Raw genomic sequence first — 10,654 nt, forward strand, 5'->3', positions numbered from 1 at the left:
TCCTTCTATTTATATTCTAGAAATGTGCAAATTCGTTAGGAACTACCCCGGACTATATACTAAACGGGAAGATGTAACAAAAAACCGTTCTATGCGTTACAAAAACAGACTTTTACTTCCAGCGTCAAAATTGAAGATGTTTTCAACTGGTCCCTTTGTCATGTCAATAAAAATATATAATAAACTGCCAGACAAAATAAAAGAGGAAACTACTGAAACAGCGTTTCTCCGCAAACTGAAAATTTTACTAATTAGCAAATGTTATTATACTTTAAATGAATATTTAAATGATGAATTTAGCGATATTTAGAAATATTATAGCAATGTACAAATTTATACTTAAGTCTAATTATAGGTGCCTTTCTCACTATATCTTGCTGCGCCCAACAGGGTACATAATGCGATCTGTATAAATATTATATGCCAACTGTGTAACCATTATGTGCAATAAATGATTGAGTATTGAGTATTGAATATATCTGTGTATAATATTTCAAATTTTACTTTTAAAGCCAACTGGTACTCAATAAGTCAATTTTATATATCATAAATAAAATTAGTTTGGGTTATGTTGACATTGTCAATAAGTGCGAGAGGGACACCAGCCCAAACAATGCCCTCTCATGTGGACACATTTTTTGGCCTAACTACTCAATCTAGCTTAATATCTCTAAATCTATGTGTTGGACATGTCGATATGTCGCGAGTCTGTAACTAGGTCAAGAGTGCAAAGTCAAGTAGGTCACTATTTGACTAGATGTTGAACGGAGACAACCTGTCATTGTCAAATAATTTCTATTGACGTTGACGTTTAACGTCATCGTCAAAAACCCAAATTCCTTTCATACTCAGGCTGAGTAAGACACAGAAGTAATCATGTAATATTTATACTGGGAATCTTTCTGTACGATTCTATATTGCGTTGTAGTTGCGTACAAATTCAAAGTGCGTTAGTTATAGAAGTGCCTGTATAAATCTAATATGACATAATATCCGTGATACTTGCTTTTCGATAACCGAAAATGATTCGCAAACTTTTTCCAAGAGTGATCAAATATGGGTTAGTCAGTGGAGTAGCGGTCGGTAGTACCGCGTATGCTCTAAATTATGATTACAATGGTAATGTGATCGTGAGGATTTCAAGGACAGCAGTGACGGCAATAGAAATCGGGAAGACGTATAATGATATGTTGTACGGTAAAGAATGGGACAGGAATTCGCAGGAATACAGTCAAGTTAAAAGTGCAGCGCACCGTATTTGCGCGGAGAAATTGTTGGAGCTGTGTAAAGCTAACAAAGGAGCGTATATAAAGGTTGGGCAGCATGTTGGAGCACTGGAGTACCTATTGCCCAATGAGTATGTCACCACTATGCGTGTTTTGCATAAAGATGCGCCACAAAACACAGTAGAAGAACTGTATGCAGTTATTAAAGAAGACCTGAATAAAGATGTGAGTATTTACCCTTCGCACCTTTCTATTTAATGAAAACTGTTTGAAGTAATTATTACATTCGGTTATTATTTATCGATTTTATCTTTCAGTCTTGTGATCAAGAACAAATAGTAGAAGTATTAGTATTTAACCAACTGGTGAATTAAACACATCTTTAGGACAAAGTCATCTAGTTTACCATTGGAAAGGATGCATTACTTTTGTAAAAAAAAACATATTTTGGTACACTATCATATTGAAAAACTGTTTTAGTACCGTTTTGTAACTAAAAATTGGTAACCAGCTTCGAAACGGGAAAAAAATCCCAATTCGTAACTGGCTTCAAATTGGGACTTTCCCTTTACCGATTTGTAACCAAGTTTGGTAACCGGCTTCGAAACGGGAAAAAGAATCCTGTGTTGTAACTGGTTCCAAAATGAGACTAAATTATTACCGATTCATAACCATGGTTGGTAACGAACGGTACTCTGGCCCAATATGTAACTGGCTACAAAATGGGAATCAAGATTCCCTGTTTGTAGCCAGTTACGGAATTTTAGCTACCAAACGGTAATAAAGGGAAAAACTACTACTTGAAATAATTATATAATTTTAGTATTGTATAGTAATATAATACCTACATTTTCACATTTTGTTATATTTCAGCCTGAATCACTATTTGACGATTTTGATGAACAACCACTGGGTACAGCCTCTCTAGCTCAAGTGCATAAAGCCAAACTAAAAGACGGAACACCGGTCGCTGTCAAAGTTCAGCACCATTTTGTTAAAAAGCACATTGAAATAGACATCATATGGATGGAATTCGTTTTGAGGATGATGATGAAAGTATTTCCAGATTTCGAACTGGCTTGGCTCATAGATGAAACAAAGAGGAACATTGCTAAAGAATTGGACTTTTTACAAGAAGGGAGAAATGCTGAGAAAGTGGCCAATATGTTCAGGCATTACAAATGGCTGCAGATTCCAAAGATTTATTGGGACTACAGCACTTCAAGAGTCTTGGTTATGGATTATGTGGAAGGAGCCCATGTTAATGATATAAAATATATTGATGTAAGTATCCATATTTGTGCATCCCATGAGTAATAATAACTTACAGTGTGGCGGTTTGTGTCAGTGCCTATGTCTCATTGCTCCACATCACTGTGCACTTTTCTGTGTGGAATACATTTTATTTTTACACTAAATATTACAAAAAAGAAACTGTAAGAAACAAATATCATTTTCAAATGCAATTTACTATTTTGAAGATTTTTTGGCCTTTATGACACAGTTTGCCTGCTGTAACAACTTTTTGTAGTGTAAGTACATGAATAAAGCAATGACACATTCCTGAAAAACTAAACTGACAACCTTTGTCACAAGTTTTTGTTGGTTAAGTTTTCATTCCAGGATACTTTCCTGTAAACAATGTAAAGAAAAAAATTTTTAATACCTACCTGCTTATATTACTTACTTAAAATTTGATCTTCTACTCATGTATTATTGATGTTGTTTTATTCACATGATACTCTTGGTTTTATTACACAGTCACAAAGACAAACATCAGAACTGGTAAAAATAATGCTAAATTTTTTTCCTTTCATACATATTTTCAATCTTATTATAGAAACACAATATAGACCGCGCCGATTTGTGCCGAAAGCTAGGTGACCTGTACTCCCACATGATCTTCATCAGTGGTTTCGTGCACAGTGATCCTCACCCTGGCAACATCTTGCTGAGGAAAGAGCCTGGAGACAAGGAACTTACCATGTATCTGCTGGATCACGGTTTGTATGCTGTAAGTTTTACATTTCTCAAAGCATGAACACTAGAGACTACTTGTAAAACTCTAATTAATACGATCAAAAAAGTTGAATTATCAAATTAAAAGTATGAGCTTATGGTTGTCCTCGGCACAAATACATCATCGCTTTGTGACAGTTTCAGATATTTTGCCACTCAGTGTGGGAACGATATACCACCACCACTATTCTACATGTGTTCATTTGTTTAGTATAACATAATTTTGGTGACAAAATAACTTTTTTGCAGAATCTCACAGACAATTTCCGATACCACTACTCGAAGCTGTGGCTGGCCATCATTTCGCGGGACCGCGAGGAAATGCGGCTGCACTCCGAAGCCCTGGGCATCCGCAGCCAACTGTACGGGTTGTTCGCCTGCATCGTCACTGGTCGCCCGTGGGAGTCTATCATGAAAGGCATTGAGAACACCAAGCCATCTAGTAGTGAGGTATGTTCTTTTCTTTTAATCTTGTACTTGCATTTTTTGAGTAATTATTGCAAGAGTTTCACCAAGAGTCTAATAGTGTGACATAAAATGTATAAAAATGATGTTTTATAATAAGGCATGATGTCAATTTCTTGTACAATATACATGGTGTTAGAAAAACTTACGAGCTAAGAACATGCTTATGATGTAATTAAAACTAATCAGTGATATTTCAAACATCCTCCCTTAAAAGCTACTCTTAAAAATATCGTACAAATCGGAAAAAAGTCACACATCAATCAGGCGACGGAACACGAAACCCTAACCAATGACCAACAACAATGTAAACAATAAACATACATATGACTAAGGTCCGACCGAGAACGATATTTTTGGCTCGGCCGAGAACGAGACCGAGAACGAGACCGAGACCGAGATTCAATTTGATTCTCGGCCGAGGCCGAGACCGAGACCGAAAATTTGTAAAACAGTAAAAAAATATGCCATTTTTACAAAAAAATGTTTTCATAATCGAAATTCGCCTATTAACCAGGAAACCAAGAGTATGTTGGGTTCTGCTTAGTGTTTGGTTCCGTAACTACCCAAACCTACCCGCACTCCTTACCTATCTACCGTAGCAAAATAGACTACGTCAGTGACAAAAACAACTATACGGCTCGCCCGGTGGTAAGCAGTCGTCATAGCCTATAGAGGCATGCAATTTCAGAGGTTTTACACGCGCGTTTAATACCCTGATTTTTTGTGAATTTTTGCAAGAAATCATAAATAATAAAACAGGTTGTCGAATCGTGTTTTCTACGGATAGTTTTCCAGGTTTTCCTTGAAAGTCTTTACTAAGCTTTACTTTGATTTTGACGTATTTTTAGGCACATGATTCAAAGTTAAGGGACACGAACTATTTTTTTTGATAGCGATTATTTCCAAAATTTTATGTATGTATATCATAAACATGACTATGAAAAACCCATACTTACTAAAAAAACTCAAAACAGCATCCACAAAGCTCAAAATTTCGTCCGATATTCCGTAATTCGCCATTTCTATCATGTAAGGTAGGTATTATTCTAACCTGCTGCTTTGATTTTTCGCGTCGTCGTTGTATTCCACACACATCAAGTTGTCGTAAATATTTTACACTCTTTTATGAATTATACCTAGGTATTTGTTTGTTTTTGGCTTAAAATGTCGATAAAGACCCTACCAAAATCACTAAAATCGGGATACCAAACGGGCGATGTAACAAACTGAAAGCTAAAAACCGGACGCGAGTGCGCAATAAATTCAAAATCGCAGTCCCGGTTTTGCCGAGAATCTCGGCCCATTTTGGCCGAGAACCGAGACCGAGATCTCGGCCCGATTTTCGGCCGAGAATGCCGAGACCGAGATCTCGGTCGGACCTTACATATGACTTTCATTAAGGCTGCACGTGGATTTATCTGTACACTTTCGTATACATGTACTCGTATATGTACGACCTTGACATTACTTATTTGTCTACTTGGTCAGTGTAATCTGCATGCATTAAGCAGTAATTGATTGAATAAATAATTACCTATCATGTTATTTACCTACCTACTGAAAAGGCGCGAAATAGTCTGTCTATGCCAACATGAGCAATATTTGTGTTTACTAATACTTGAGAAATTGACCCCGAGGTCATATTATCTCGATGAAAATGTCATGTGTACATATACATACCTACTCGTAATACTGCGTTCACACAACCTCTAGACTAGGTATTATCACAAACTTGGAAATGACTGCATCAAAATATTTTTCACCACACCAACTGGTAAAGGTTTTCTTTGCTATTCGAAAACAGATAACAAAATTGCATTTTATCCACAAGGGGGCAAAGTAATTTCATACTAATTTTAAGTCGATGTCTTAATCTGGCTGGTAGATTTTACCTAATAAATGATGATTTTGAATCATAAATATTGAATAAATTGATGGATTTGATTTATTTTGATGTTTTATAGTCAGTATTTTGTTCGTGGCGGTGTGGTGAAAAGTTTTGTGTTTCACTCGGTGGCAAAGTTTGTTTAACCTTCGTGCCTTGATACCCTTGCAACGCTCAAGATTCCACTTTTTGAACCACTCGCTACGCTCGCGGTTCAATATTGGAATCTTTCGCTTGCTCGGGTATCAATATTGGCACGTGCGGTTAAACAAGAACTTTGCCCCCTTGTAAAACAAATAACTATTTCCGCTCACTAGCTCGGAAACACGTGTTTTGTCCTTTAATACCAGCGGATAAAAACGCATTTTATCCACTAGTGGGTAAAGTAATTTGACCATAAATAAAGTCAAATTAACTGCTTTAAAATTGATATAAGTAGGTGAATCTAGTAATAAAGATGATTTACCACCTGTGGAAGTGTGGAACTACTGGAAGCAGTGATAAACGCATTTTTTGCGTTGTAGTGTCCTCGCTATAGTGAGGGGAAAAGTTTTGTGTTACACTCGGGTGCATTTGCATTTTACTTCTCGTGTGTTAAAAAACTCGCAAGTTCAGGATTCTATTCTCGAACCACTCGCTTCGCTTCAACTATGGAATCCTTTCACTTGCTCGTTTTTCAATTCCACACTCGGCGTTAAAATACAAATTTGCCCCCTTGTATAACAAATAACTATTATGGTCTACTTTGCCACTATTATTAGGTAAAGGTTTAGATTTGATAACTGATATTTTCTACTGTTGCAACTTGCACTTTATTAAAATCCTAACTAGTTTAGAAATCTTGAGTTTATTACCCAGGATGGTGTGGACCATTCTGTTTGTGTTGTATTTATTATTTGTTTTAACACTAAAAATCCTTAAATTCCAGAAAACAGTATTCCAAAACGAGCTCCCAAACTTCGCTCACTACATAACCCAGTGTCTAGAACACGTGGACAGGCAGGCTCTGCTGGTGCTAAAGACGAATGATTTGATCCGGAGCATTGAGTATGCCGTCGGCATGCAGGAGCGAATGTGTGGCTTCATGGTTATGACGAAATGCTGTTTAGAGAGCGTCTACGAGCAAGAATACAAGGTAATATAACTAATATACTAATGTATCAAGTAATTGTGTGTCTAATGGAAAGTTAGTACGGCGGCCGGCAAACTCTGCTAGTGCTCAAGACGAATGATTTGATCCGGAGCATTGAGTATGCCGTCGGCATGCAGGAGCGAATGTGTGGCTTCATGGTTATGACGAAATGCTGTTTAGAGAGCGTCTACGAGCAAGAATACAAGGTAATATAACTAATATACTAATGTATCAAGTAATTGTGTGTCTAATGGAAAGTTAGTACGGCGGCCGGCAGACTCTGCTAGTGCTCAAGACGAATGATTTGATCCGGAGCATTGAGTATGCCGTCGGCATGCAGGAGCGAATGTGTGGCTTCATGGTTATGACGAAATGCTGTTTAGAGAGCGTCTACGAGCAAGAATACAAGGTAATATACTAATGTAATGAGTAAATAAGAACTCAAATGTTAGCACGTGAAGCTCCGCTGGTACTAAAGACTAACCGCTTGATCCAAAGCATTGAATCAAAAACCCCTTTCGTAATGTACTTTTAACTTCTGCTTTCCAAAATAGAATAGTAGAAAATGTCATAATTTGAAAATGTATCTACACCTATGACAATAGTATATTGTGCAAAAAGGGAGGTAAGGGGGATTTTGTCAACAAGTGTCGCGAATTATTAACACGAGCTTACAAAATCCGTACCTCCTGAGTCACACACAATATTTTTCATCACATTTGAGAGGAAAACACAGAGAAAAAAAAATCATAAGGCAAAACCTTCAATGAATGGCGGTGCTGTACTGCCCGTTGCTATGGCAACGCGGTCAAGAGCAAATCGAGATGGCCGTCACAATTTCCTGCCAGATTGCAAATTATAACGATTTATTTACGTGAAATTTACAAAATAAATGTAATACACACTGAAATAATTGTAAAACATAAATAAAATGCATTTTTCATACCGTATAATATTTTTTTATAGCTTAATAGTCAAATTTTAGTTGTGCAAAAAAATCCTTGGCTGATTGAAACATCCTTTGCCTGAAGTACGGATTGTATTAATTTTTAAAACTAAATCCATTATTCCCTTGGGAATAAAATAGTAGAGGTACATTATTCTTCAGTACACGTAGACGCAATGAGACCTTTAAACAGCAAATGTGATGAAAAATCAAATAGCATGTCCTGGCATAGTAAAAATTGAACGCTGTCAAAGCGATTATAAACATAAATGAAACTAGTAATCAACCGATTCGTTGCATGTTCCATTTTCGAAAAGTTTACGCTATGGCTTTTTTATTTCAGCATTTTCTTAAATCATAATCCTTTGTTTCAGACCGCCAAATCAACACTAAGTAGGCAGTACGTTAACCTGAAATTCACGTGGTCGATGTTGACTCTGTACCTCTACTCCGTGTTTCTCAATTTGAAAGAGAAATTTTCGTCACCAAACGTTCGGGTCACAGTTCATTCGACAGTCAATCAGACCTTCACGCAGTAAACGGATTTCCAATTTGGTAAATAGCATAGGTTGTGTCATTCACAAAGACGCGTGTGGTGACCCCCCTTTTTTTGTAACATGGGTATTTTTTACGTGATTCATACTCAGAACCGCGAGGTCTTTTGATCCTGATAAGAGAAAAATGTCTCAAGATTTCTAGACCTTCTATTCCGTTACCGCCATACAAAATGGATGAAAAAATGGTAACGGAATGCAAAAAAAACCTTGGGAATCTTTTTTTCTCCTATTCGGATTGAAAGAGCTCGCGATTCTGAGTGGAAACCACATAAACCAAATTAAAAAAGTGGGGTAGATAACTTTGAAAAAAAAAATGGCCCGTGTATTGGTTCGTGTTCTTGTGTCGTTAAAGGTGAGATTTGATTTTACGCGCCACATTGAATGACAGGATCTATTGTGTATCAGCAAAGCACAGAGAACCTCCTATAGAGTGGCAGTCTTGTATATTTGGTTCGCGATACGAGTCACCAGTGTTTGGGGTGCGAGGAGCGGGCGGGGAATGTGTTAAGCGCGCTGTGATTGGCCGTTTCAAGGACGGCGGGCAGTCGCGCCAGATGAAAAGGGACAGAAGTATGACTGTCCCTCTACTGACGCGTAAGTGGCCAATGTAAGTTGACCTATGCCGGCTCTGAATAAATTATAAATATGACTTATTTGTGGAATGTAATGCCGTCTGTTTTTAAATTTGAGCTTCTTGTTACCTTTCCACACCATTTCACACTACAGGTGGACATCTTTAAGGCATCAAAATACTCTTTTCCAATTTTTTTGTGCGAAAAACACGCGCTGCTTTCGGGTCTGTTACTTGGTCGATACTGATCGGGCACGGCGAGCGCCCGCGCTTATATCAGTGCAAATACTAGGAAGGCTGGCCACCGCGAGTCGTCTTGTAATAGATGTCTATAGGGGTTGGTCTGTGCAGCAAAGCGATCAACACCTATTGAGAGTTGGGTGAATCAACATTTGGTCGACAGTTTTGAGTTTTTTGACGTCACTCAGAATGTCTTTGGAGTTACTCAGAAATCGACCGTCTAATGAAGAAAGTTTTAGTTTATAGAGATTAAAAAATCAATTATGTAGTGAAATTTTACAACGAACGAAGTTTAAAATCTGTGGACAGATTTTTTATTTGCTCAGTCTAGAAGTTGAGTCGCTCAGTTACCACTTTCATAATTATTCCATATTCGTTAAACAATTTTGGCGCTTTTACACTGACTTATACACGTATCGTGTGACAGGGACAACATGAGTGTTATGTTATACTGTTCTTCTCTTACCATTATATGTAACATTGTATAACAGCCAGTATTGGAGCACCATTTCGTATAATAGAGCTTAGACTATTTTAGTATATACGTGAAGTAAAAAGTCTGAACATTCACCAAATAGCCTCATTTATGCTACAGTTTTATATTAACTTATCATTTTCTATTCTAGCTTTAAAAACTAGCGTTATTAAATTATTTTATTAGTAAACTTTGGCGGTTATGAGTAAAGTGGCGTTTACGTGTCATTATTATGAATAATATAATATAACTAACCTTTTTAAGCCTTATTTTATTGGGATAAGGTTTACAAATCCGATTTATTTGTCTTCGACTGTACAGGAAGAGTCCTAGTTTACAGAATGTAAAAAAACAGTATATTAATTTATTCCGTAGTTCTTATATACGGTTTGAAAATTATTTAGTAAATGTGGAAAAGACAGTGTTAGGTAAGACCGACTATGAGCTTTTTCATTACTACTCTTCCAGTTGTATTCATACAATACATCAACTTACGGGTATTTCCATATCTAACGTCTGAATGAAATTGGTAGTAGGTGACCAAGTATGACGATGGCCAGGTCCAATAACTGGCACTCTATACTAAAAACTGCCTTCATCTATAAACAGAGTTCATTTTTTTTTAAAATTTATATTACTGGCCACCTGTCAATATCTGTTATGCCGTTATGGTATGCTGAAATGAAATCTGTCTACCTATATACAGTCACAGAGTTCGTTTTTAGTGCAAGGTGGCTAGTGTATAAGGTGGTGTATAGGGATAAGTCATTTATTTGGTATTTAAATACGGAAGTTGTTTCATAAAGATCTTCTCAAGCAAAATACTACATGGTCTTCTCCACATTATACTTAAATATAAAAATATTCTTTTGGATTTCATTAGCTTTCACATTGTTTAAGAGCACTTTTATAAAATACTAGTGCAGTCAAACTATTCCTAGTCACGGGTAGTCCATTGTCATACCTCAATAAGGCTTATCACTTATCAATAAGATAAGTATAAATGTGTACTGCAAAAGTACCACTGGAGATGTATATTTTGATAATTGTAAATATGAAATCATATGCGCTCAAATCGACAAGTTATTTTTGTATTGTAAAATGTATTAGTGATCGTTTTAATGAAGTCCAATGT

The 10,654-nt window shown here is 36.7% G+C and overlaps 1 protein-coding gene across 2 annotated transcripts; it reads left to right on the plus strand.

Annotated features, from left to right (window-relative positions):
• Window positions 1-805: 805 nt before the first annotated feature.
• Window positions 806-8,268, plus strand: LOC125229557 (aarF domain-containing kinase 1). 2 transcript variants are annotated; one of them, XM_048134430.1, is made up of 6 exons: window positions 806-1,451; window positions 2,100-2,510; window positions 3,067-3,240; window positions 3,495-3,695; window positions 6,527-6,733; window positions 8,051-8,268. In XM_048134430.1, the coding sequence occupies exons 1-6, from the start codon at window positions 1,023-1,025 to the stop codon at window positions 8,213-8,215; spliced, it is 1,587 nt and encodes a 528-aa protein (XP_047990387.1). In that variant the 5' UTR covers window positions 806-1,022; the 3' UTR covers window positions 8,216-8,268. The 2 variants fall into 2 exon arrangements, with proteins under 2 accessions (XP_047990387.1, XP_047990388.1); XM_048134431.1 differs by lacking the exon at window positions 8,051-8,268 and adding an exon at window positions 6,889-6,960 and having other exon boundaries at window positions 810-1,451; window positions 6,527-6,685.
• Window positions 8,269-10,654: the final 2,386 nt, after the last annotated feature.

The sequence above is a fragment of the Leguminivora glycinivorella genome, chromosome 9 (assembly GCF_023078275.1).
Source record: "Leguminivora glycinivorella isolate SPB_JAAS2020 chromosome 9, LegGlyc_1.1, whole genome shotgun sequence".
Lineage (NCBI taxonomy): Eukaryota > Metazoa > Arthropoda > Insecta > Lepidoptera > Tortricidae > Leguminivora > Leguminivora glycinivorella.

Coding starts and splice junctions, on each gene's coding strand:
- LOC125229557 (XM_048134430.1), top strand. CDS start 1,023: ATGATTCGCAAACTTTTTCCAAGAGTGATCAAATATGGGTTAGTCAGT. Junction 3,241..3,494: donor TGGATCACGGTTTGTATGCT/GTAAGTTTTACA, acceptor ACTTTTTTGCAG/AATCTCACAGACAATTTCCG. Junction 6,734..8,050: donor TCTACGAGCAAGAATACAAG/GTAATATAACTA, acceptor CCTTTGTTTCAG/ACCGCCAAATCAACACTAAG.